Source organism: Heterocephalus glaber, unplaced genomic scaffold (assembly GCF_053883595.1).
Source record: "Heterocephalus glaber isolate CG9 unplaced genomic scaffold, H.glaber_assembly_v1.0 deba00001687, whole genome shotgun sequence".
Taxonomy (NCBI): domain Eukaryota; kingdom Metazoa; phylum Chordata; class Mammalia; order Rodentia; family Bathyergidae; genus Heterocephalus; species Heterocephalus glaber.
Window position 1 is genome coordinate 22,724,154 of NW_028258412.1, and position 26,622 is coordinate 22,750,775.

General features: G+C 55.8%; 1 protein-coding gene across 16 annotated transcripts in view; it reads right to left on the reverse strand.

Annotated features, from left to right (window-relative positions):
• Pitpnm2 (phosphatidylinositol transfer protein membrane associated 2) overlaps positions 1-26,622 on the reverse strand; it is a 136,784-nt gene that overhangs the window by 7,774 nt on the left and 102,388 nt on the right. For all 16 annotated transcript variants that reach the window (XM_021257582.2, XM_087198639.1, XM_021257583.2 and 13 more), the window contains 14 exons: positions 25,778-25,950; positions 15,034-15,248; positions 14,072-14,193; positions 12,681-12,908; positions 9,008-9,313; positions 8,264-8,359; positions 6,293-6,397; positions 6,096-6,166; positions 3,606-3,853; positions 3,060-3,249; positions 2,826-2,945; positions 1,965-2,191; positions 1,372-1,550; positions 226-396 (listed from right to left, as the gene is read on the reverse strand). In XM_021257582.2, coding sequence (XP_021113241.1) covers positions 226-396; positions 1,372-1,550; positions 1,965-2,191; positions 2,826-2,945; positions 3,060-3,249; positions 3,606-3,853; positions 6,096-6,166; positions 6,293-6,397; positions 8,264-8,359; positions 9,008-9,313; positions 12,681-12,908; positions 14,072-14,193; positions 15,034-15,248; positions 25,778-25,855 — 2,356 coding nt within the window. In that variant the 5' untranslated portion in view covers positions 25,856-25,950. The remainder of the gene's footprint in view (positions 1-225; positions 397-1,371; positions 1,551-1,964; positions 2,192-2,825; positions 2,946-3,059; positions 3,250-3,605; positions 3,854-6,095; positions 6,167-6,292; positions 6,398-8,263; positions 8,360-9,007; positions 9,314-12,680; positions 12,909-14,071; positions 14,194-15,033; positions 15,249-25,777; positions 25,951-26,622) is intronic.

The window sequence follows — 26,622 nt, forward strand, 5'->3', positions numbered from 1 at the left end:
TGCTGGGGTCCCCACAATGCACTCAACTTGGCGAGGGCCCCTCCCGGGCCCTTAGCTCCGTCCTCACTGGGCCGGGGGCTCGGGCAGCAGGGAGGGACGTCTGGCCTTGTCTGTCCCTGAAGCACCTGGGGTGCAGCCTTTGAAAGGCGGAAGCCCTGGGCCAGTTAGGATGAGGCACTGCTCCTGCAGGGCTGTGCCCCAGCCTGGGCCCAGCAGAGCTCTCACCCAGCAGCGTGGAGGAGCCGTCCCCCAGTGGGTAGCGCTGGTAGCGAGGGATGCTGAAGGGTGGCAGGGCGTGGAAGCGCCGCTCCAGCAGTGGCTCCAGGCGCGAGGCAGATGGGTCCGCAGGGTGGAAGAGGTTGTAGACTTGCTGGCAGGCTGGCCGCAGCTGGAAAACTGGGAGTAGGGCGTAAGTTGCAGAAGGAGGTCCCTAGTTGTCTCTGCCATGTGTCTCTATCAATTTGGAATCTGGGTCACTGTCCTTTTATTAGTCAAAAAATTTTCTTTTCTTCTGCTGGTGGGGATGGAACATAGGACCTTGTGATAGCTAGTCAAGTGGTCTACCAATGAACCACACCCCCAGCCCTGTTTATTTTTTATTTTGAGACAGGGTTTAAGTTGCCCAGGCTGGTCTCCAACTTGCAACACTCCTGCCTCAGCCTCCTGAGTAGCTGGGATTATAGGAGTGTGCCACTGCACTTGACCATACTTTCTAGACTTTGGTTTTTTTTCCCAATTTAATACAAGAATGTTGGAGTTTTCACACCAGCATGTGTAGCTGTGCCTTTCCCACGGGGCGGGGTGTTCCATGGGGTGGCTGCCCCTGGATCTCCATGCACGTATGTGAGAACCTGGCTCTGGGGTGGTTCTGGGTGAGGCTGGTGGCTCTGCCTTCCTGGAGGTGGCTGCCCCTGTGTGAGGGCACTCAGTTGTGGGTCCGTTTAAGGCTGTGGGCTGCAGTCACCAGGTTGTGGAAATGAAGAGGCCTGCGATTTTAACCCAGCACCACTGCTCCCTTGCTCCTGTCAGATCTGAGCCTCAGTTTACTCTCTGTAATCTGAGGCTGTGAGGATCATGGGTTCCTGAGCTGCACTGGCTGATCTGGGGCAGGGGTGGTGTGTCCAAGACAGTCTGCAGGTCCTCGAGGGAGAGGCCTTCATGGGCGCCTGGCTCTGTCCCCGTCTGATAGCTCTGCTGCCCCAGCCCCCTGCTCCCGGTGCCCTGGGAGGGGATGAAGCAGCAGGGTTTGGAAGGGGCCAGCGCTGGAGCAGAGATGGGGGCAGGGGCCCCTGGTGGTAGGGATGCTGGGAGGGCCTGAGACAGGACCTCGGCCTTGTGGCAGGGGCCCTGGGGACCCTGCAGGGCTCTCACCATCCAGGCTGGGAATGACTGTTTTCCTCAAGGCCAGGACCAGCCCCAGTGGGCACCCGAAGAGGAAGAGGTCGGCGATCTCAAAGTCAAACCTGCCCAGGGCCCCGGTGCCATCCAGCACGGGGGAGCTGCTCGAGCGGCAGGAGCTGGGCTCATTCCTCAGCACGCTGGCATGGAGGCTGCAGAGGGATGTGCAAGGTCACCTGGGCCCTTCTTAGCCTTAGAGGGGACAGGATGGGGCTGATGGCTCTTCAGGGATTGGACTTTGCTGTGGGAGGATGCAGCCTCCTAGCACTGGCCAGGATATTTCTGGTGACAGCAGGCTTCAAGTGCTCCCATGGAGCCTGTCGCCTTGGGGACAGCCCTGACCAGGTTACTTCTGCCCCTGAATCGGCCACACCCATGCCCACCCTCAGGACCACCTGTTTCCTGTGGCTCCAAGACATTTGATAGTACAAGACCACAGCACATGATAAGGTGGGAAGCCCTAAAATAAACACCCAGCAGAGACCCCTGGACCTCATGCTGAGGAATGGTGTGTGGGTGGTACCCTCCTGTGGTCCCTTCCTCGCCTGGCCTGTCCCGAGCCCCACCTGGACAGGAAGGCCTGGTGCTGCTGGATGGTGTCCAGCTCGTAGGTGGATGAGTCACTCCTCTTGCGGGGCAGCTGCCTCTTGGGGTCGTCAGTGCCATTGCTGCGGGGGATGTCGATGTTGCTGCGGCTCAGGTGCCGACTGCTCTCCAGGCTGGAGCCGCCGCCACCACTGCTGGAGCCCGGTGCCGTGTTCACCAGGATGCCCGGGGACAGCAGCTCAGCATCCTGGAATGGCCCGAGGAGGCTCACTGCTGGGTGACCCAGTCCAGTCCCTGCTTCAGCATCCTGGGAGCTGTCTCGTCTCCTGAATCCAGAACCCTGGCACTGCCCAGCCCCAGGCTTCATGCCAAGCTAAGGAGAAGCCCTCAGCCCACTGCCACCCTGGACCTTGGGTGTCTCCTCCCTGCTGGGAAGTGGACAGAGCCCACTGGTCACCTCCAGGACCAGAGCCTCTCCATGGCCCGTTAAGCTACATGCTCTCCCAGGCTCAGCCATGCTGCAGAGGTTCTCAGCCCCACATGCCTGCCCTGCCACCTTTGGGTAACAGCACTAGAACCCTGTCCTCTCCCAGCCTCCTAGGAGTGGGGGATCCCGAGAAACTCCCCTAGCTGCTTTGGGGCCTCCTCAGGCCTCCATGCCTCTCCCACCCCTGCTGTGTCCTGCCCTGAAGGTGCCCTGCTCCACGATGTTTGCTGAGTGGACAGAATAAGCAGAGCTGGACAGGGTGGCACCTGAGTCAGTTGGCCTCAGGGCCTTTGCTGAGCTCTGTCCTTGTGGGGCACACATGGGACCAGAGAAGGCTACCACAGGCCACTGTGGTGGCTTGGGGACAAGCGAGGGTCAGGGGCCTGCCCAGTACCTGGACGCTGACCACACTACCCCGGCGGCTGCTGCTCTGGCTCTCAGACACTGGCTGGCTGCTGTAGCACAAGGCATCGAATGCCAGGATGCCCCCAACGCTGTCCCCAATCAGGCAGACCTGGAGGCGGGAGGGCCCAGGGGCCTGAGCATCTGGTCCACTTGCTGGAGGCTACAGGCTGGGGAGAGCTGTCCCTGAGCCTGCTGGCCACCCCCTCGAGTCCCCTCCCCTCACCTGTCCGTTGAAGGGCATGCCCTCTTGGGACTTGATGAAGTCCCCATAAGCCAGGTTGGCCCGCTGGATGACCGTGGCAACTGCCTCCTGGTACTGAGGCGAGGAGGTAGCCAGCAGTGGCAGGGCAGCCAGCGGGATGTGGTCCTGACTGCTGGACAGACAGCCCTCGTCGTGGCTGTAGGGGCTGAGGCTGGGGGCAGGGGCTGGGTCAGAGAGGGCAGGCACCTTGGCTCCGCCCCTCCCTTGCCCTGGGTTTCAGGGCAGACAGCCCCCTGCCCCGGGGCTCACAGTGACACTCTCGGGCCGGGCCCTGGGCAGATGCAGGGGACCTGACGCTCACAGGCAAATCAGTGCACCGGCCACAGAACTGGAAACAGCCTCCACCTGGGGCCTGCCCTCCCGAGCCTCAGCTCAGCCTGCCTGCAGAGGGGCTAGGAGGGACATCAGGACTCTTGGAGAGGCCTGGACCCTGGCTGGGGACCACCTTGTGCACAGGGAGGGAGGGGGCTGGTGTGCTGCTGTCCCCCACGGGCAGACACCACTCACTTGGAGACGAAGGCAAAGGCATCAGCGCAGACGGGCGGGCAGGGTACCAGGCGGATGGCGAGGTGGCCCAGGGCGCTGGGGTAGTGCACGCGCATGACGGTGTCAAACACATTGGCAATAGTATTGGTGTCACCCTGCTTGGAGCTGGGGTCCCCAGTGCCTGTGTCCAGGATGGTGCCTCCGTGCAGCACCAGCAGCAGCACGTGGATCTTGGAAGGCGGCGCGGCCAGTGGCTGGCTGACCTCATCCTGTACAGATGGAGTGGGTGTCGGCTCCATGCCCGGCCCCCACCGCCCCCAGGCACCTGTCTCGGTCCAGTTGTTTCCTGAGTTAGTCAGGGGCCTGGGGCTCTGCACCTCTGCCCTCTCTCAGAGCCCGGAGGAGCAGGGGGTTCTGACCGAGGGAACAGAAGACTCGAGGGAGGGTCTGTGCCTGAGAAAGCCCGGACTCCACTTCTTAAGGGGCCCAGGCAGCAGCTTCTGCTCAGGCTCAGCATGACCCCGGGCTCTGGGGCCTGCTTCCCAAGAATGGGTCTGTCTTGGCCCAAGCAGTCAGGGCTACCACAGGCTCAGTCACAGGGGTCACTTAGGAGCAGTTGGGGTCAGGGCAGTGTGTGAGCTCTCTGTCTACCTACTCAGGGCCTCCTCTGCTGTCCCCTGGGTCCCCAGACCTGCCATTCCTGGAATCTCTCTGAGACCATGGTCCCCAAGAGCAGGGACATCTAGGCAGAGCCAGGGCCCCAGCACCTACCAGCAGGGAGGGCAGCACCCCTTACACTGAGGCCGTGCCCCCAGCTTTGAGGTCAAGGTGAGACCCTGGGTTGCACACCGAGCACAGGGGCACAGAGCTGTACCTTTCAGAGATGAGGCAGTGGGGCAAGGTCAGGCCCGGGGACTGGTCTAATGTCACATGATGTGCCAGCACCGAGCTGGGGCGGAACCCAGATTCCCTATCAAGCTCACACCCTCCTGCCAGCCCAGGCTGTGGCCCTGTGCCCAGGGCCCTCCCTCTGCCCCGCCCCTGCTCCTGGGGTGTGATGGGGTCGCTGGTGAGCACTGCTGAGCTACATTATGTCCAGGGGTGTGAGTGAAGGACAGGGAAGGAGCTAAAGGAAGGCCGGTCGCAGGCCACAGGGCTCCCTCTCCTCCCGGGGCCTGGGCAGCAGGCCTGGGCAGTCAGACATCCCCATCAGGCTCATCTGACAAAGTTTCTCCAGTACAGCTTGGCAAAGGGGTATGGGAAAAATGTCCCGTCGCCAGGACAGGGAGGTGCAGGACAGGGGTTCTTGTCACCTGGGAACGGCAGGGATGGGTGACAGGGCCTGAGAGAATCCTCCATGTGTCTGTTTGGCTGGACCCAGCACTAGAGACTGTGTAGGGACCCCCGCAGGGCCCCAAAAGACAGCCTTCCTCACACTTGGCCTGAAACAGGAGCCCTCCCTGTCCTGAACCCCAGGAAACAGACTCCACAGGGGTCATGGGTGGGCTCTGGAGAGCCGAGACTTTCTCCCCTTCAGTGTCTCCATAAAGCTGCCCCTTTCCACAAGGGAAGGGTCTGGATTGGGGGCTATTGCAACAGAGGTACCCCATGATCAATGCTGGTTCCAAATGTACACCCCGAGGTAGAGCCAAGCCCAAGGCCCTTCTGCCACAACCCGGCGGGGGTGGGGGGGGACAGTCAGAGCTGTGTGCACTGCAGGTGGGAGGGGCTCTGCCTGCCTTCTCCAGCCATTGAGCAGCGCTGGAATCACAGCCCATCCATCACTCCTTCTAGAAAAGCCCCCTTTGACCTCGGACCTCAGACAGAGAATCCCAGAGGAGAGGTGTGGATGCTCCCTCAACCCGACTCCTCAGGGGGACTTGAGTTCCCCACCGAGATGCTGTTTCCACCTTAGGAAGCCTGGGATGGAGCTCTGTGAAGACCGCAGTGCGGAACAGCACGGGTGGCCTGGCTCTTGCCTGGTGCAAACAGCTCTGACCACCCACAGGCAGAGGAAAGAGCGAGAGCTCCGGCAAAGAACCCCGAAGCGGACACGGGCTCCAAAGACAGCTTTATTGGACCCACTGAGCTCTGCCTGACGCCCTCGGGGCCGCCTTTCAGGCCACGTCCACATCACTTCTGCCTAGATGACTCCTGCTTCCTCCCCTCCTTTTTATCTTCAGCCACAGCAGAGAGGCTGGCCACAAGGTGAAGAGCTTATTTTTGATCTGGAATTTACAAGTGTCTCGTTTTACTCCCCCACAGGTGGAGCTTGGTCAAGGCCTTCCTTGGGGGCTACTTGCCATTGCTATCCTGGGACACCAGAGGGAGGGCTGGTGGACATCTCCCCGCGGGGCGGCAAGGACAGGAGCCCCAGGTGCCTCTCCGGGCAGCAACCCAGCCAAGCGTGGGGGTGAGGCTGCCTCCAGAGCCTGGGACTGTCCCTCTGACTCGTCCCCTCCCTGGCAGCCTTGGGCAGCACAGCCCTGCCACCCAGCACCCAGCACCCACCTCAATGATGTTCAGCTGCTCCACGCTGGAGGCCACCCTGAACTCAGGGCTGCTCTGGCGGTACAGACTGTCTGCAACACAGAAGCACGCTGTGAACTGGGGGCTGGACTGTCGGGAACACTGATGGGGGAGATCTGGTTGGGGGCTCCCCAAACCCCAGAGTGCCCCATGCAGTGCAGTCCCCAGGGGCCGCTTACCCTGTGCGTCCTCGGGCTCGGGGCTCTCCATTTTGTCCATGAGGTCGTTGGAGCTCCACTTCGTGATGTCCTTGGGGAACATGTCCTCGGAGTCGGACAAGTCCTCTGGGGAGGACAGGGGACCTCAGCAGGAACTGGGGGCCACGCTGGTGCCCCTGCTCCTTGGACTCGAATACCCCTGCTCTCTCCTTCCTTCAGAGGATGGCCACACTGCACACCACTCGGCTTTGTTTTTATATTGTGGCACCAGTCCCATAACGTGAAACGCACCATCTGAGCTGTCTTAAAGAAGCAGTCAGGACATTCACAGCACCGTGCTACCATCACTGCTGTCTAGGTCCCAGCATTTTCATGACCTGGGTGTGGAAACCTCACAGCCGCGAGCAGTCAGTCCTCATGCCTGCCTCCCGCCCCGGCCACTGGTCATCAACCTGCTCTCTCTAGGCCCTCGCCTTTCCTGGGTATTTCTATCAACAGAAACCAATATGTGGTCTTTGAGGATGGGCTCCCTTCACATAGAATCATGTTTTTGAGCTTCATCCATGCTATACAGTATGTCAGTGCTTGAAGCCTTTTAAATCTATCTTTTATCTATTCATCAGCTGATACATACATACATACATATATATATATATATATGAAATATAGGGCAGGGAATTTAGCTCAGTGGTTTTGCTGCCTGCTGCACAAGCACAAGGACCTGAGTTTGATCCCCAGTACCACACAAAAAAAAGAAAGAAATATATATATATATATTTATTTATTTATTTTGCAGTACCAAGGATTTAACCCAAGACCTTTCCACTGTGCTATAGCCTTAGCCCATTTTATATTTTTGATGTCCTGCCTCAGCCTCCCAGAATGGTGGGATTATAGGCACACACCACCATGCCCGGCAGCAGATATCTTTAAACATCTGCCAAGTGCAGTTCAGTGAGGAGTGCTACCTTATTTCTGCCTTTCCGGAACTTCCCTGGGGCGAGGCAGCTGCCCGCCTGGCTCAGTCTCCTGCTGGCCTTCCTCTTCCAGCAGGATGGGCTCCTGGGCCTGCTCTCCCAGGACACTGCTGCTCAGGCATCTCCTGCTCGGCTGCCTCTTCCCTGCCATGGCATTTTCTGCACTAGATGTGTACTTTCCTCTTGTCAGGGATGAGGAGGCAGCCAGGAGGAGGGGCACCAAAGGCACCTCTTCCCCACCCTCCATGAGGCCTGTGCTGCCGAGGTCATTGGCTGCCTGGGGTCATCTGGCCCCAGGGAAAACCAGGTGCCACCTTTGTGCCTGGATGCTGACGCCTCAAGTTTCTTCCCCTTGTGGCTGGCCAGCCACACTTCAGTGGCTCCTCATCCCTCCAGGCATGGCGACAGCACGAGGGCTCTACTGTGCCAGCCCCGCTGTGTACCAGTGGTCATTGAGCCCCACCCTCTGGCAGCCTGCAAAGGGGCAGCCACTGCTCGGACTCAAGTCTGTCCTCACATCTCCAGCACAGGGAGGCGCTGGCAGTGGTGCACCAATTGAGCTTACTTCGGGAGTAGTGGGAAGTGGGCAGCTCAATTATTGCTGCTTGTTGCATTTTCTAAAGTGCCTATACTAGGTGCATATTTAATCTAATTTGCATTTGTTATATTCTTAAAGAAAATGACACATGTACAAAAGAAAGTAAGCACAGAAATTTAGAACACTGTGAATTCTATTTCTCATGGAAATAAATTCATATATGGTAAAACACCTCAGTGTGACTTTCTTTTTTAGGGGGTTCCAGTGAGCATCTCATTCTGCCTGACCTGCAGCATATTCTGACTTCTGGTTAGGATGAGCACAGGCCCAGACCTGAGGTGGCAGCCTGTGTGACATCTCCTCCTCCGTGCCCCAACCCTGTGTCCCATGTTGTTCCCTGGGCCAGCACAGGTATAGGCCACCTTTCCCCAGCTCCCCCAGGAAGGCCCCAGCTGCTTTGGGGAGCTGCCTGCCTACCATGGGCATCGAAGAACTCGTCGTCTGAGCTCTCGTCAGAGTCCCTGGCAATACTCTGCATCCTCCACTCCGAGATGCTGTGGCGGGAAGGGCTGGCTGGAAGGCAAAACCCCACACTGACCACTTGCCTGTGGGGAAGGCCCAGAGGCCATGCTGAGGTGGCCACAGTGGGGAGAGACAATGAACATGTAGCCTTCCTGGGGCTGGGAGGGTTGGCCAGAGGCCGAATGGAGAAAGGGGGGGTGGAGGTTCCCGGGTTCCTCTCCGCAGAAGCTCCGGCCCCTTTCTAAAGAAAGGGTAGTCATGCCAGGGAGAATGTGGGGGTAGGAGGGCATGGGGTGCAAGCCCAGGACACATGCTCAGAAGGCCTGGGTCTGAGCATGAGCAAATCCCTTAAACTGAGCCATGGCAGAGGCAACAACAGGGCTTGGGGGGCGATGGGAAGATGAGTGCCCAGGCTGCATGCTGGAGACCTGCTTCACCCTCTGCCTCAGGATCTGATGCCTCGCAGGCCTCCCCTGGGCCCTGCAGGTGAGTCTGGGGGCCTGCTGGGGAGGGGTCTGGGCCCAGCCTGGCACAGTTGGAGAGAGGAGGGCTCTGCACCTGACCTGCTCAGCTCCGCCATGCCCGCTAGGAAGAGGCGTCCGCAGAGGCAGAGGGCCCAGCAGCACCGGCTACCTCGAGGGAGGGAGAGGAGGGAGGGGACCCTGACTGGAAGGTGGGGACCCTGGCACTGGAGCTCACCTCCCCGCTTGGATGACCGAGAGGACTTGGAGGATGTGGACCACTGCTTCTTCAGCCCCCGCCCGACCAGGGGCTCTCCGCTGCTGCTGCTGGGCTCGGGGGTTGGTCCAGGTGCCTGGTCCTGGTTGGCTGTGTCCTTGGCAAGCTCCACGCCTGCCTCATCCTCGTTGAATTGGGCCATCTTTCGGGACAGCATGAGCTGTGCCTCCCTCTCGAGCTCCCGGATGTTCTCCATGCTCAGCCCGTACCACTCGTCCTGCCAGCACCAGGCCTGCCGGTGGGCCCGCACCATCACCCGCCGCAGGCCTGCAGATAGGAGGGGAGGTCAGGCTCAGCCGTGCCTCAGTTTCCCTGTCTGTGAAACTGGGACTGACTCCTAGACTCACTCTCCAATTAGAGGTGAGGGACCTCCTGGGTAGTGCGTCTCATCAGAAGCCACAGTTAATTTAGGGGGCTCCTTCCCTGGGAAGAAGTGGACAAGACTCCCAAGAATCTCCTGGAGCTTGGCCTGCTTTTCCTGTCCAAACCCATGGAAAATCAAATTGAAGTTCAAAATGGCTTGATCTTCTTCTTCTTCTTCTTTTTAATGCTTTTAATAGAAAATAGTACACATATGAGATAGGGCCTGGGTGTGGTGGTGCACACCTGTAATAGCAGTATTCTGGGAGGCTGAGGCAGGAGGATAAGTTTAAGCCCAGCCTGGGCAATTTACCAACTTAGCAAGACACTCTCCTCCCCAAATAAAGGAAATAGCTAAAGACGTAGCTCAGTGCATAAGCCCTGGGTTCAATCCCCAGTACCAACAAAATGAAACACAACAAACAAGCAAAAAAGAATAGAATATATTATACATATAAAATAGGATAAAGTAGAATTTTGTTAAGGTATGAAGAATAGCAGAGATAACAGGTGGAAAGCAGCATGGGGTGGCCTTGGGCAGTGGGAGTGGGGAGGTGGAGAAAGGGAACACAGGGCCCCCTGGGGTGGAGACCTTGCTGAAGCTCTGGCAGGACTGTGAACACAGGTCCCGGCTCTGACCTTAACTGCTCTCTCGCATGGCCAAACTGCATGGTATGTAAAAGTAAGGCTCACAAAAGCTGCTTAACAAAATACTGAAAAGGGCCAGTGATGTAGCTCAGCAGCACAGTGCCTGCCTGGCAAATGCAAGGTCCTGAGTTCTGTCTCTGGTACCAAAAAAAAAAAAAAAAAAAGGAACAAAACAGCCACATCCACACTGCCCAGCGAAGGAACAGGACGTCCTGGCGGCAGCTGGCCCTCTGCACACCTCTGACACCCTGCGGGTCTGTCCTGGGTTTTACGTTTGCCACTTGGTTTGCTTTTGGCTTTGGCGCGCAGATGTATTCTCCCCGTTATGTGTTGGGGAGGCTGGGCTGGAGTAGAAGTTCACATATACGCGCCACGCTGGTCACACTGTGTATTTTTCTGCCACTTGCTTCTCTTGGTGAGTTTTATCCTCATCTACACCTGTGTAGGGCTGTAGGGCATAGAGTCTACTGCTGTGTGGATTTATGTTTAGAAAACCACATTTTATTTTATTGATTTTTTTCTCCTGCCAGTGACCCTGCCCAAGCCTGAGTGTGGCCTCAGTTTCTCTTCCTGGGCCTGGCAGCTGGTTTCATGAGGCTTCTCCAGGCTGTATAGGGAAGGGCTTCTTGGGGTGCTGGAGGGCTGGGACATGGCACTTCATCGGGGCCCAGGCAGCCATGGGGGCAGCTAAGACCTGTGCCAGCCCCTGGGAGTCATCTCTCCAAGGCCAAAGCTGGGCCCAGCTCATGGGGGTTCACAGGAACAACGTCGTGTGCCATGTTCCACCTCAGTTCTGCACCCTGTGGTCTCATCCTACACCAGCCCTGGAAGACTGTTGTTACTGCACCCATTTCTCAGCGTGGAGGAGACACAGAGCTGCTACGTGGCAGATCCACAAGTGGCCCATTCTCCTTTCTGAGGGCAGGGCTGTCTCAGTGGCTGGGGGTCTCTGCAGTCTAGAAGAATCTGAGCCCAGAGACCCTGCTTCCTGGGACCCTGCTGGGCTGACCTGAGAAGCCACCACATTCAGATTCCTGGAGGTGCAGGAAGGAGGCCCTGGCCAGCCTACCCAAGTACCCTCTTGTCCTCACATCCCCTGTGGGCTGAGGATGTGTGCTCCCATCCTAGAAATGGGGATGGCCACCAGGAGGGCGAAGCCCAGGTTGGCAGCAGGCCTGACTATCGGTCTGTCTCCTGGGGGCCATCCCCCGCTGCCCTGGACCTTGGAGGTGGGTACGTGGGTCCCAGTGGGTGAACCTAGGGAATTGGGAGGCTGTTGAGGCCAATCTAAGCTCTACAGGATTAGACAGAGATTGTATCCCCTCCACGGGATGGGATGTCCTCCTCCTCCTCCTCCCACCTCCCTGGCCCTGGCCATGAGCACTGCAGTAGCCCCACAAGGAAGGGAGCAGTGGGTTGCAGAGGACTGTAATACTGATTATGCCCAAAGCAGGCTGTGAAGAGCTAACCCCACAATTGGCTTGTTCTGAGAAGTGAGTCTGGCCGAAGCCTACATGCCGAGGTCAGAGTAACTCACACCCAAATTCCATTCTCACAGGCGGTGGAACCACTGAACTAAATCCCCAGCCCGACAATGTTCTAATTACAACCATACATTTTGTCTAGTCTGTCCCTAATTCGAGAATGCTTTGTCTTGACCCTTATGAGCCTTGTTCACACACAGATACTACATGTACCTCATCTTTACTCCAATTGATTGCCAATAAAAGTCAGTGTCTGGGACTGGTCAGTGCCTTTGTCAGCTGCACTGGCATTGGACGTCTTAGCACCCTGCTTTCTCTCCTAGTTCTGTCTCAGTGTACCTTTCACTCAGGCCTGCGTCGTATACTAGATAGGTGGGTACTGGCACCTACTGCGAGGACTTTGGTAGTGGGTGACGTGACTGAGAGCCACCCTGGGGGTGGAGCTGACGGCCTGGCCACACCATGCCTCACCCGCCTCCTCACACCCAGGCCCCGCTGGCCACTCATGAAGACCTTTCCCTGGGGATGGACAGGCTGACACCGTTGGTGTGGAGAACGTTTGTACCCAGGGTTGGAGCCGTTTCCTCTATAAGCAACCCGTCACTGTGCAGTCTCCTGGGTCATCTGACAAGTGAGAAGCCTGTGACCAGTAGTGTGACTCTGGTCACCTCTGCTCCTGTGGTTGCACAGGGATGCCTGGGAGCCTCTCTTGGGCCATGACCCCTCAGGGCAGGGGCAGAGCTTCAGCTAGGCTCACCATCTGGGACCCAGGTGTCTGTTCCCAGCTGGTTTCTTGGCAGGTGTGAGAGACTCTGCAGTGCCTGAGCTACTCTGCCACCTGGAATTCCCAGCTAGCAGGTGGGCTACGGAGCCTGGGCCTCCTTGGGGAGAACAAATAAAGGCCTGCTTTCCCCAGGGGCTGCCTGCCAAGGTGGGGTGTGAGCTCCATACTGTCACACACAAACGAGGTCAGGACCATCTCATCTGTGAGGGACAGCATGCACAGTGGGCACGAGGCCAACTTAAACCGAGGGAGCAGACATGGGCTTCGGGTCACCTCTTGGACGTCAAAGGGCAACAGAAGCGCTGGCGGAAAGGCCGAGGCCGAGGCAGGCAGCAGGTGCAGGCCCCAGCGTGCTCACCAGTGTCGTGGATGAACCTCTCGATCTTGGACTGCATGCCCCAGTAGCGGAACTCCACCTTGCACAGCTTGTAGGCGCACATGACAGGCAGGAGCTGCTTCTTAGACTCCTCGATCCAGTGGTCAGACAGGGGCCCCCGGTGGGTCTTGGCCGACTGGAACAGCTTGGGGTCCTCTTCCATCTTGTACTCGTTGGGGGGCACGGGATCCTTGACGATGTCAATGGTATCTGCAGGGACACCCTGTGAATGGTCGTGTCTGCCAACCTCCTCCTCAGTTCCCCAGGCCCCGCACCCCCCAAATCCTCGCAGGGCTCCAGGCTGCACTATGTGGAAGGCACGGTGTCGGGAGTGAGGACGACACTCAGTCATCTCCCTGGCTAGGGAACTCCCCCTTTTCAAGTCACCTCACAGTTTGAGTGCACCCCACTTGGCAAGCAGGTGAGGGAGGTGGTGAGCTGAGGAGAGGTTGGGGAGGTGGTTTCCGTGGGAAGGTGGGTGGGGACAGGTGGGGACAGGTGGGAGAAGGCTGGGAAAAGTGTCCCAGGAAAGGTGGTCTTTCCACTGGAGGATGGAAATGTGAAGCCAAGAATATCCTGGCTGCACTGGCGCTGGACCAAGGGGGACACGGGGGAAGCACTGGCTGTCCACACTCCACATGGGGAAGGTGGTGTAGGTGATGGGAATGCAGCGGGACACGCTGGTTGTTTCTGGGGACCCAGACACAGGGCTCATGTTGGGAGGGACTCAGCAGGCTGATCTGCTTGTTAACCCATCCCAGGCAGAGGACATGGGAAAGCTATGCACACACAGAGGTGTTTTGTCTGACTGAGAAAAGTTTAGTTACCCAAACTTTTAATTAATTGCCAACACATAGTTATTGGAAGATTTCATATGAAAATCCCTATCTTTAGGTTTTCTTAAAAAAAGATTTTAACAAGCTGGTGGTGGTCCATGTCTGTAATTCCAGCACTTGGGAGGCTTGAGGCAGGAGGATTGCAAGTTTGAGGCCAGCCTCAGCAATGTAGCAAGACTTTGTCTCAAAAATTTAAATAAATAAATAAAAAAGAAAGGGGCTGGGGATATCTCAGAGGTAGAGTGCTCCTGGGTTTGATTAATTCCTAGTACCAAGAGAAAAAAAGGGTTAACAAATGGGTCCTGCTTCCTGCACAGCAACAGGGCTGGAGGGGTGGGAAGCGGAACCCACCACTACCTGTGCCACAGCCCCCGCCGCCCGTGGCACTCCGTGTGGCTGTCAGCTGGAGAAGCTTCCCGGGGGGAACAGGGCCCAGCACCGTGTGCATCTCTGGGGCAGGGGAGCCTGTGGGGGGCCCCTAGACTTGGGGGACACACATGAGGCAATAGGAGTAGGCAGCGGGCGCCTGCTGCTCACCGGTCATCAGCTGGCTCTTTTCCCCGGGAGACAGGCTGAACACATCAGGACTGTCCCCAGCGTCGGTTTTGTAAAAAGTTTCGATGTCGATGGAGAACTTCTCCACAAAAGGGCAGGTAAACCTGCGGGAAGGAAGAAGAGCATCCATTGGGTCTGCAGCTTGGCTGGGACACCACAGGGTGGGAGTCAAGTGGGGAGAGGGTGAGGGGGCCGGGTGAGAGCCACGGGCCCATCCTCCCCCTGGACCATCACCCATCCTGAGAATGGCTGCACACGAACAGTGTACTGTGGAGTCAGCAGGATCCAGACCCAGCACTCCCGGGATGGAACACCCACTGCCGAGGAACCAGCTATACCAACAGGGCCAGCCCCTCTCCAAGCTAGAGATGAGCTCTCTGTGGATTCTGCAGCAAGCTCCGGTGGCCCCCCCGCAATGTGGGGAAGCAAGGAAGCCCCAGAGCACTGTGCAAGGGAGGCTTGTCAGGACCCTCAGTAAAGCAGTTGGCTGGTGGGGACAGCCCTTGTCCATCAACCCAGCAGTCTTTTGGGGCACAGAGTAGAGATCCCTTGCTGGGGGGGTATCCCCAAGGAAAGCCCTGCTCAGTGGGATGTAATAAACTGCGGTCACAGCAGCTAAAGGCCTTGGAGGAGCAGAGGAGCTCCGGATCATCTGATCTACCGCAGTTCTCATTTCTTCCCAGCAGGCTGACTGTCCTGGGCTGCTCAGGGAGCCTACAATGAGTTTGGAGCCCTTGAACCTTCCCAGATGAGATTTCTCCAACAGCTGTGGCTCAGTGTATGCAGGAAGTCTGGGAGACATCCTTCTCTCTCCTGTGTGACCACCTGGATCTTCAGGACACCCATCTGGGACAGAGCCTGGTCTCCCTGGGGTGCAGTGGTTGAGCCCCTGGATCTATGCCACCAGGTTCTTGCCCACAGATGCCATGCAGTGGGGGACGCACCTGGTTCGGGTGTAGGGATAGGCATTCCAGGACTCCTCCACCACCCGCAGGGCCGCCTTGGGCAGGATGGAGCGGAACCAGCCAGGGATGTGCATGCCCACGTGGTACACCTTGTGTGTGTACTGCCCGGAGCCGCCAGGACCATCTGTGTAGGGCCGGTTTTCCAGGATCTCCACACCACTGCCTTCACCATAGGTCTCGTTACGGCTCTTCTTCTGTGGGACAAAAGCGCCGAGACAGACATGGGTGGGCAGAGCACTGTACAAGGGAAGGGTCACAGGGACAGAGTCCAGGAGTGGGATGGGAAGAGGGGCTTTCAACTTCCTGTGCCCTTTCACCATCCCCCAAATCTGGATCCAGTCTCCATGTCCCAGTTCCCTTCTGAGCCCCAGCGCGGCACACGCAAGCCACCTACACCTACTCAGGTCTATCCCAGGGTTGGGTGTTCCCAAGATCAGAAACAAGATAAGGATGCCCACCTTCCTGCTTCTACTCAGGGCCGTACTGGACATTCCAGCCACAGCAGTTAGGCGAGAAAAAGAAGAGGCATCCACATTGGAAAGGAAGAAGTAAAACGATCTGTTTGCTGATGGCACCATCCATATACAGAAAATCCTACATTATGTCCCCTAAACCTATTAGACCTAATAAAGGAATTCAGCAAAGTTGCAAGGTACAAAACCAACACACACAAATGAACACAGAAGAAAAAATTTAAAAAATAAATCGCACTTACAATAGGATCTGAAAGAATAAATTCTTAGAAATAAATTTAGCCAAGGAAATAAAAAACTTGTACACTAATAACTATAAAATTGAGAGTCAAGAAACAAACCGTATGGGTTGGGGATTTAGCTCAGTGGTTTCACTGCCTGCTGCGCAAGTGCAAGGACCCGAGTTCGATCCCCAGTACCCCAAAAAAAGAAAAAAAGAAAAAAAGACATAAACCATATATCTATTGTTATTACTGTCAGTATTATTATGTCTTAGTGAGACTCTATCTCAAAAATATAAAATAAAGGGCTGGGAGCTGGGGGTGGTGGCGTATGCCTGTGATCTCAGCACGTGGGAGGCTGAGGCAGGAGGATCACCACAAGTTTGAGGCCAGCCTGGACTACATAGTGAGTTCAAGCCCAGTCTGAACTACATAGCAAGATCCTGTTTCAAAAAATAAAAAATAAACTAAAGGGCTGAGGATGTAGCTCTGTATAAAGGCCCTGTGTTCAATCCCTAGTACTGCAAAAAGAAAAAAAAAAAAGGAAAGAAAGAAATTCAACATCATTACAGCACTAGTCTTCAGGAAAATGCAAAGCAAAACCACAGAGAGATCTACTCATTTTGGGGGTGACTTGCACGTGCTAAGCACATGCAGTCCCACAACTGTCCCAGCCCTGCATTAGTGGGTAGTGATGGCTGCTCATGCTGTGCATGCGCCACATGGGGTTGGGTGGCACACGGGCTGCAGGCCAGAGACCTCTATTCTCAGGACCCCGGGGCTGAGGAGCCGAGCGCGGGTTTGTCGGGGCCCGAGCATCCTGTCTCTAGACCTGGTGCCGCTCACCCGGCTGTGTCACTTGCTAGGAGCCCACCGAGGCAGGCATGCTGACACCCATGTTTTTCTCTGTGTGTAAACACTGGAATGACATGGCAGAGTGAGGAGGAAATAGGGCAGAGGTCTCCAGGCTCCTTCAGGCCAGGCCACTGCAGACCTGGCCCCATGCCACACTCCAACACAGCTCATCTTGCCCCTAGAAGCTGGCTCTGGGCTTCCAAAGAGGAGTGATGGTCCCTCTCTCCCTTGGGAGTCACCAGGCTTCTGCTTTGTCCCAGCCTCGGTGGGGAGGCCTTCCTGGCTTTGGTGCAGTCTATAGCTCACCCTCAAACTGCTCTGTTCTCCCCACTCCTCTGTGTGGACGCTGAGGCACAGTGCTGGAGCCAGGTCACTTGAGGTGATAGCCAGGTCTCCCAGGCCACAAGTGGCTGGGACAGTGTGGGGGCAGAGAGGAAGCTGCAGAGCCCTGAATCTCAGGCCCCTGTGTGACCACTGGGTCCCTCCCCTCCCTGATGGGGCCGGGCCATGGCTGAAGGAGGGGACTGGTTAGCACTGCGTCCATACTCAGGGGCCACAGGAGCCCTTCCACCTCCCACCAGGGCCCCAGCAGCCTGGCTCTGATATGTATTTCTGATACCCAGGCCACTGGGCGGGACTCAGTTTCTCAGTTGAGCTGTGGCCTCTCCTGACTACCAGCCTAACATGCAGTCTACTCCATGGCTGAGGGAGGCAGGTAGCTCACAGCATGGATGGGCTGGGCAGGTGCAGGCTGCTTTCACTGGAGGGAGGGGACCCTGGGAGGATGGGATTCATGTCCTGGACTTGGCGTGAGTCTCCAGACTGAGGTTTGTGACCTTGTGCTGGGCCTGGGCACTGAAGCTGCCACTCAAGTTATCAGTGTGTGGCATGCATGTGTGAGTGTGCAGGGGCCAAGGGTCCATGGATTCCAGGCTCTTCTGGGAAGAGTAGAAGAAAAGTGTGCTTAGGGCTGTCTCTAGAGAAAAGGACTCCACGGCAAAGACTCGAGCTGGAAAGGACACTTGCAATAAATACATCCTTGAGGTGTACACGGGGAAACTGAGGGCCAGGGAGAAGAGGCAGGTGTGAGGCCACACAGCCAGAGGGCTAGGGCAGCCAGGGAGGTGGCAGGGATTCTGGCAGAACCCTGGCAGCACAGAGGCTTGGAAACTCCCCAAAGGATACAGCTTTCTCACTGGCTGCCTCTGACAGCTTATTAAAGTTATGTTCTCCTAACCATAAGAGCTAAAACTATAAAACTCTTAGAAGAAAACAAGCATAAATCTTTACAACCTTGGATTAGGCAATGGTTTCAGAACCATGACACCAAACGCAGTAGCAATGAAAGGAAAACAGATAAACCAGACTTCATCAAAATCAACAACTTTTCTGTTTCAAAGGTATTTACAAAGAAGCAAAAAGACAACCTACAAAACAGGAGATTTTCATCAATACATTTGAGGGCCGGGATGTACCTCAGTGGTGCTGCGCCTGCCTGGCAGTGCAAGGTTCTGAGTTGGATACCCAGTACCACACACACACACACACACACACACAAATAATAATAATAATAATACATTTGATGTTAGGAACTTGTGCCCAAAATACACAGAGATCTCCTACAACTCAACACCCAGTGGCCAATAAGCACCTGAAAAGATGCTCAAAGCACTGTCATTAGGGAAATGCAAGCCCAACCCACCAGGAGCTACAGGACTCCATATGCACTATGATGGTTAAAAAGACAACAGCAAGTGCTGATAGGGAGAAACTGGAACCCTCGAAATTGCTGGTGGGAACCTGCGGAGTGGCAGCGTGTTGTGGAAAATAGGTTGGTGGTTCCTCAAGAAGTTAAACAGTCAGGCATGGTAGCACAAAACCCTAATCCCAACGACTTGGAGGCTAAGATGAGGATCACAAATCTGAGGCCAGCCTATCAGCAAGACCTTGTCTTAAAACAAAAAATGAAAAGGGCTGGGGATGTGGCTCTGCACTCCCTGGGTTCAATCCTCAGAACAATCAATTAATTGATCAATCAATTGATTAATCAATCAAATTAAACTACATGACCCAGCAATTCCACTCCCAGGCATATACTTTCTAAAAAGGAAAACATATGTCTATACCAAAATGTATAGATGAAATTTCCTCACAGTAGCCAAAAGGTAGAAACAATACAAATGTCCATAAATAGATGAATGGATAAGCAAATGTGTTATCAAACAAGAGAAAATGATTCAGCTGTAAAGAGGAATCAAGTGCTGATACTTGCTACAATGTACGTGTTAAGTGACAGAAATTAGACACAAAAGGCTACATGTCTTGTGATTCCACTGATATGAAATGGGATTGAAAGCAAGGAGGTATTGCTGAGGGCTAGGGTGAGACTGGAGAGAGAGTGGTTCCTTTCTGGGGAAGCACAAACATTCTAAAATCGACTGTGGTGATGGCACAGCTCTGAGAATACACTAACAGCCACTGTCCCGGACACTAACTGGGTGAATCATGTGGCCTGTGACTTATAGTGTAACAAAGCTGAATAAAACAAAGCAAACAAAAACCTTCCTCTTATATTCACTGAGATTTAAGAGAGATCAAATGTGGGGACCATGAAAGGGCTTGGTGACTATGTGACAGATAGGACACCCCTAAGAGTCTCTACCACAAAGGTCCTTTCCAGTGTCCAAAAGGTTAGTTTTCTGCTTAGGCAGAAAGCCTCATGTTGGAGGGGCTGGTGACGTTAAGCCCAGAACCTGTTTCTACGGTTTCCGTGGTGACACAACACTGACAAGGCTATCTTGGGTCAACTTCCTGAACAGCAGTTGTGTGCCGCATGGCCACACACTCGTCACCCAACCCTAAGGGCACACACCTATGTACACAGATGGATGCCCACACGGCTATTCCCAATGCACTGCCTCACTTCTGGCCATGGCCCTTTTCAGGGCTCCATGGCCCAGGGTGGCAGTCTCCTTCACAAACAAGAAGACCCCAGTGAGGCCGCAGATGGCAACTAAAGATGTGTGCCACCTTTCCTCTTTCAAAAAGCTGGGCTGTGGACCAGATCCGACACTTTCTGTGCTCCTGCTTCTACAGCAGCTTCACATCTGCGGTGGTCCCAACACTTTGCACTTCCACCTTGTCTTTGAGTCCCCGCGCCACCCCCTCAAGCAAGGGCAGCACTGCCTTGATTCCACCATGCAGACAGAAGGTGGAGGCTGAGACAGATGGTGACTTGTCCTGGCTACACAGCTCTGGATGGCAGAGTAGGCCTCGAACCTGTGGGTCCCAGGGCCCCACTCAGCCCACAGCACTGGCTGCCTCAAGGAAAACTTCCAGCCTGTGGCAGGAATTTGGTAAATACCCACTAAAGAGATAAATGGGTTCTTAACTGAACTCTGGCCAGCTTCCTCTCAGCCTGGACAAGTCACCTCTGTGTTGTCTCAGTTTCTAAAAGTACAGGTGGAAATGGGGCTACCCACCTGCCCAAATCCTGGCTTGGAGGATGAAATGTCCCCCTCCCTTCAAGTTTGTGTCCACCTGTAACCTCAGTGTGCTGTCTGGAAATAGGGTCTTTGATGTGTGAGTGGCTTGATGCTGTCATAAGCCGAGAGATAGTAGGAGCCACCAGAAGCTGAAGGAAACAAGGAAAGATTCCCCTGCCCCAAGAGCCCGTGGAGGGAGCGCTGCCCTGTGACATCTTGGCCTCTTAAATTGTAAGAACAAAGTTCTGTTCTTTTCAAGCCACCTAGGTTTGCTATGACACCGGGGAGCAAATATATGTGCGGTGCCAGGAAGCTCAGTGGGGACATGTGCAGCCCAGGGGCCAAGGTCCCTGCAGGAGCCTCTGAAGGTTGAGGTGGGTGCCCTGGCTGCCAGGAAGCCAGGGGTGCATAAGAGACACGGAGAGCTGGAGAGGCCAGGGAAGGGGTGAGGGGGCCTTCTACCCCGGGTCACAGGAAATTGGGGGGAATGTGTAAAAGTCTCCTGCCTGCTCAGACTCAAGGCCCTCTGGGAAAAGCCATCCCTCCGAAGGCTCTAGGGAAGAGCCTCCATGCCTCCCAGCCATCCTTGGGGTCCCTGGCTTGTGGCTGCATCTCTCTGATTTCTGCCTCCACCATCCCTCTGTCCTCTCTTCTTACAGGACAGCGGCTATGCAATTTCGGGCTCACACTGAATCCAGGATGCTCTCATCTCAATATCCTTAACCAATTACAAATGCAAGGACCCTTGTTCCAAATAAGGTCATGGTCTGAGGTCACAGGGGACCTGGATGTGGAGGGGAAGCACAGCCGGGCAAGCACCAGTACAGCCTCTAAGACACTGGCCTGCCTGCTGGTGTCCACCTGCCCCCTCGGCGGGGCCTCGCCACCTCCACCCACACAAGCCTTGAGTCTCCAGGCATTTCCCCAGTGTGCGGTGACCACAGAAAGACCACATCCCCCCACCTGGCCATCTGCAAGGTCACCTTGATCTTTATGTGTATGTGAGAGTGTTTGATGGGGGGGCCTGTGAGGCGGGGGTGGAGGGCAGCTCTGCCCTAAGCCTGTACAGCTGACTTCAGAGGAGGTGAGAGCTGGGGTGCCTAGGGGATCTTACAGTGCTCAAAGTAGGAAAAAGGCAGACAGCTACTGCTCCAGACAGGCATCAGGGCCAGCTGCGCACCACGGATGAGTTCCTTGACATCTTATCCGTAAGGGGAGAGGATACCACCTATTCTTCAGGCTGTCATGAGGATCCAAGCAGGTGACATGTCTCGGGCTCAGGGCACCCGGACTGCTGTCATCCCTGGGCAATGGTCACGGCTGGCCATGACCACTCATGGGGGTTGGCACTCAGGGTGCAAGGGCCACAGCTGGTACTGGGAGAGCACTGGCTCCACAGTGCATAACCCCAGACAGCACTTTGGGCCTCTGTGCTGTAGGCGCAGTTAAGACTGGTAAAATGAGCCAATGGGCTCTGTCCCCACTATCACTAAGACCTTTGGACAGCCCTCCTCAGGCTGACCCTGGGTCCTCACTGGCATGGTGGTGGAGGGGGCGGCTTGCCCTCGGATGGGTGCGGATCAGTCATGCCATGTGGGAGCAGGCTCTTCTCAGATCACCCTGCTCTCTGCCTGGACAGGAAGCCACCCTGGCCCCTGCCAGCTGGTCCTGCAAGCAGAGCTATGGCAGCTCCCTCTGAGACTGTGTCAGCAGAGACAGGGCAGGCTCCCTTGGGGCTGATGAAAAGGGAAAGACCAGGCCAGAAACCCCCCACAAGCAGCTGCTCTAGGAGCTGTCCAGGGTCCTGGCGGAGCACCTTGGATTGCTCACGAGCAGCGAACGCTGGCAGCACCTCTTTGGCAGACAGTCTGCCAGACAGGCCAGCTGTTTCTTTTTAAACCTAACACCGGTGCACCAAATCCAACTTCAGTGTAGCGCTAGCTGTGCCTGCGTTCACAGCCTTACAGGGGTGGCTAGTTCAGAGGAAGGCCTCCTCCCAGCTGCCACCCAGCTGTGGGCAGCACAGTGGGAAATAAACTGAGCCTCTTTGCTGCTTTCCATGAAAACACAGCTGCCCATAAGGTCTGGCACAAAACGTTTGGACTCCTGGAACATCTGCCTGGAGCCTATGTGCAGACCCTTTTCTAGCCCTGGCTACTCTTGACTGAAGGTCACTTGGCTACATCTGTGCCATCTCCCTGGACATGATGGACACACTTTATTCACCCTCAGACAGGGTGGAGAAAAGCCCAGTGAACCCAACTCACCGTTGTAACAGCACTGCTGACGTATGGGGGCTGTACACTGAGCCATACACACATGGTCCTGCATACCTTGAGCACATCACCCATAGTGACACCACTCCCAGAAACTCAGGGTCCAGAGGCGAGGAAGACAAAGGATAGAGCAGGAGCAGAGGGAGCTGGGTTGAGCCACAGACAGCCACAGGCCATGGGGCTGGGAAGAGTGAATGCCAAGGCCCTGGAATGGCAGGCTGCTGGCTGGAGGAGCCCTTGTAGGCCCGACCTCACTCTGAAGACAGGAATCTGGTGTGAGTGGGGGACACAGGTAAGTGCCTGAGATGCCCCACCTGCCCTGCCCTGCCCTCAGCTGCCAGCCCCTGCCCACACCACTCCCTCCCAGGTCCCTCTCAGAGGAGGCTGCAGGGTGGGAGGTGGAGGCTCAGGAGGCCTTGGGCAATGCTGAGGGCACTGACTCCTCGGAGCACTGCCGCCTGCTCCCTGCTCTGGGTGGAGGCCTCCTGTCCTCTCCCACTGTCCCCTCCACACATAACCCCCTCATCACTGAGGCCGGCAGCAGCTTCCCCCAGCCCTACCAGGAGAGTCAGAGCTCTCCAGGGCCAGAGGGGCCACCTGCCCACCTGGCAGAAGCTGAGTTCCAACCCTGGCTCAGAGGCCACAGTTTTCCAATCTGTAAGACAGAAAATTGACTTTTCAGTACCCATTAGGACCGATGTTCTGAGAGGCGAGCTTATGTTCCAGATAGAGAAACCAAGACTTGAGAGGTTCAATTGCTTGTTCACTAGAGCTGGAACTCAAGTTGTGGCCTAAAAACCACACTTTCTCCACAGACCATGATTCCTGAGTGTGCTGTAGCCTGGAAATAGATCACACCTCAACCCCAGCCGGGTCTACACACATCTGCCTGGGACCCCTTCACTCACACCTGGCTTCAATGCCTTCCCTAGGCAGAGATCCAACACTGCTTGCCTTCCCTCAGAGGTGGGCCAGAAGGAGGGGCTGGAGACCACCATTACTCACCTGGGCAGGGCCTGGGACTCCAGAGAGACCTGGTCTCAGAGGAAGTGGCTGCACTGGCACTGACACTGCGTCATGTCACAGCAGGCCTTGGGCCTGGGGGCCCCTCAAAGGCTGATGGGAACTAGGGTATGACTGTGCATGTGTGTCTGTGGAGATGCACTGTGGGTATGTACTGTAGCCATGGCCCCAGGTGTGCTGCACTGGGCAGAACGATGCCTTTCCTGGTGACACCTGGCTGGATTCACCTTTCCAGTTGAGGAAAGCAGACTGGGCACATGTGCTTGCTCACCAGAAGGAGCACAAGAAAAGACTCCAGAGGCCCAGGGCCTCCTAATGAGTCCAGCTGGCACTCAGAGGCTGCGCTGGCTCTGGTCAGCTGTGAGGCACTGTGTCAACACTCAGAATCTGCAAGGTGTGGGGCATCTCCATTTACCACAATCCTAGTCTGCAGCTTGACATTCATCAAAAGATGCTACTAGTGCTGACCCAGAGGGCAGGGCTGGGCTGTGCAGAGCAGAGGAAGGGCTAGGCACTGCACAGTGTCATGGGTTGCTATCAGTTATGGTCATGGGAGGCATAGGATGTGGGAGATGGCAGGTGTTTGGAGGGGCCCCAAGTCAGTTGACTCTGTTCAGGAAGAGCTTTGGGAAACCCTGAGGCTGGAGCTCTGCGCTCCAACCCTGAGCATCTACTCCAAGGGGCCAGGTGCAGCTGGGATGCTGCCCACTGTGGCAGGGGGCTCACCCCTGGGGCAGGAGCCGAGAATAAACAGCACTGCGGCAGATGAAGCTGGTCCTTGAACGGGCTGAACTATTTCTAGAGTGCTCAGAGCCTGGGCCTGATTTAAGCCTCTTCCTTCCTCTTCCCTCTCTCTAGAAATAATTAAGGGGTAAGTGGTTCAAGAGGGAATTGAGTGGCGCTTCTGAAGTAGCTCAAAGCAAACAAGCCCCCAGAGAGGCCAGGGCACCTCCCCTCTCTTCTCAGCCAAGCCACCCATGTGGGGAGCCTGGCTACACCCTAGTAGCTTTATCTAGCTCCTCCAGGCAGGAGCTGGGCCTCTAGGCTCTGGTGGGGGCTCATAATCCTTTTCTGACTGGGAGGGAGGTCAAACCCACCAGGCACACCCGGGAAGGAGAGGTGGGGGTGCCCCCATGCTGGCAGCAGCTCAGCATGATGCTCTGACCCGGTGGCTGTGCAGCAAGAAGCAGGTCTGAGACGGGCCCCACTTGGTGACAGGAACTAGAGGCCCCGAAGTGCCCAGAGGAGACAGCCAGGCTGACGGCTGTTCGGGATCAGTGTTGGAGGCACTGAGGCCTGCAGCTTGGAGGCCGCTGCCAGGCTGGGCATAGGGCTGGCCCTGGACCGAGCAGGAGGCTGGCCAGAGAGCCTCTGCAGAGCGAGGACCCCAGCCAGGGCCCCAGCATGTGGGAACAGTGGCCCTGTCTGGTGTCTGGGACAGAAGCACCCTGGATCCTGGGGCTCTGGACCTAAGTCTAGGCTGGCAAGGCCCTGAGGAGGAAAACTAGCAATGTCTCCTGGCAGTGGGTGAGAGTCTGGCTCCTCACAGAAACTCATCCTCACACTCGTGAGACTGCACACCAGCTGCCACACTGTGGGCAGCATGCGAGCCCAGGAGGCAGGGTGCATGCTCCTGGGCAAGCTGTTCAGCCTGTCTGTCCTCCTCTGAAGGTAAGCAAAAGGGCACCATGCTCTTGTTAAACTCATAATCCTAACAAGCTGCAGCCTCAGTTTCCCTGGACTTTATAGGCAGGCCTTGTGCTGAAGCAGTGACAATGGCCAGTCCTGGGAAAGAAGGCGGGGGCATAGAATAAAGAGAAACAGGTGCAAGAAATAAAGTCAGCAGGCTGAGCCCCCTCAGTGTAGAGCAATCAGCTCTGCTTGTGTCACCAGATACAGGCGGCATCTCTGTATCCTAGCAGGACAGCAACCTCAAGTTTGGTTTCTGTTCAATCCAACATGCATTTCCTGCCTATTAGGTGAGGTGCTATGGACTGCATATTGTGTCCCCATCCCAGATTCTGTGTTGAAGTTCTGATACCCGATGCGATGATATTTGGAGAAGTGACCTTTGGGAAATAATTAGGCTTAGATGAGGTTAGAACAGTCCTCACTGGAAACCGAAGCCAACAGACCAATCTGGGACTGTGACCTCACTGAAAGTGAGTCTCCAATGTTCAGGCCCCCAGGCTATGAGGCTTTTTGAAAGCAGCCTGAGCTAAGATCTGGGGATGATAAGTGGTTACTGAGGTGATAAGAGCATCAGCATTGTAGGGGCCAGGAATGTGGGGACAGGAACAGCCCAATGCCACATCCATCCACAGAGTGCCAGCGCAGCTCAGAGAGTGGTTAGAATCCCAGCCAGCCAGCCAGCCTTGCCCTCCACCCACCTGAATCATGTACAGTTGGGCGATGCGGTACTCCTCCACGGTCATCGGCAGAGGGATCCGATACTCCTTTATAATCATCTTGGAGTCCAGGCCTTCCCGACAATGGGGAACTGCAAGTGGGGACTTCTAGGCGAGGTTCCTTAAATTACCATGGCAGAATTCACCAAGGCTCCCTGAGAGAGAAAGAACAGGACAGTCACTTTCTACAAGGCATGGTGGCTATGACAGCACAGAGGAGAATCTTGTTCTAGACCTAAGGCTAGGATTCTGGGGCTGGGGATTTAGCTCAGTGGTTTCACCGCCTGCTGTGCAAGCACAAGGACCCGAGTTTGATCCCCGGTACAAAAAAAAAAGAAAAGAATATATCTGATGATTTGTACCTAAAGCAACCAAATTACAAAGACCAACAAGCATGCTTTGGTGCCCGGAGGAGACATTCTGCCAGTTACCAAGAAAACCACCTATTGTCAACCATGCCCTGGTGGCTGAGGCTTTGCTGTCAGTGTCTTATGGCTACTTCCAGAGGTTTCTCATTATTCACTGGCACTGAGTGAGGCTTATGTGATGGGGGGGGGTGTGTGTCACAGAATTAGGATAGTATTTTAGAAAGACCACTCTGCCTGGAAGGCTAAGGCAGGAAGATCACAAGTTCAAGGCCAGCCTGGACAACTTAGCAAGACACTATCCTAATGGGGCCGGGGATTTAGCTCAGTGGTTCCGGTGCCTGCCTTGCAAGCGCAAGGTCCCGAGTTCGATCCCTGGTACCCCCCCCCCAAAAAAAGACACTATCTTAAAATAAAAAGGGGTTGAGGAGGTAGCTCACCACTCCCTGGATTCAACCCTCA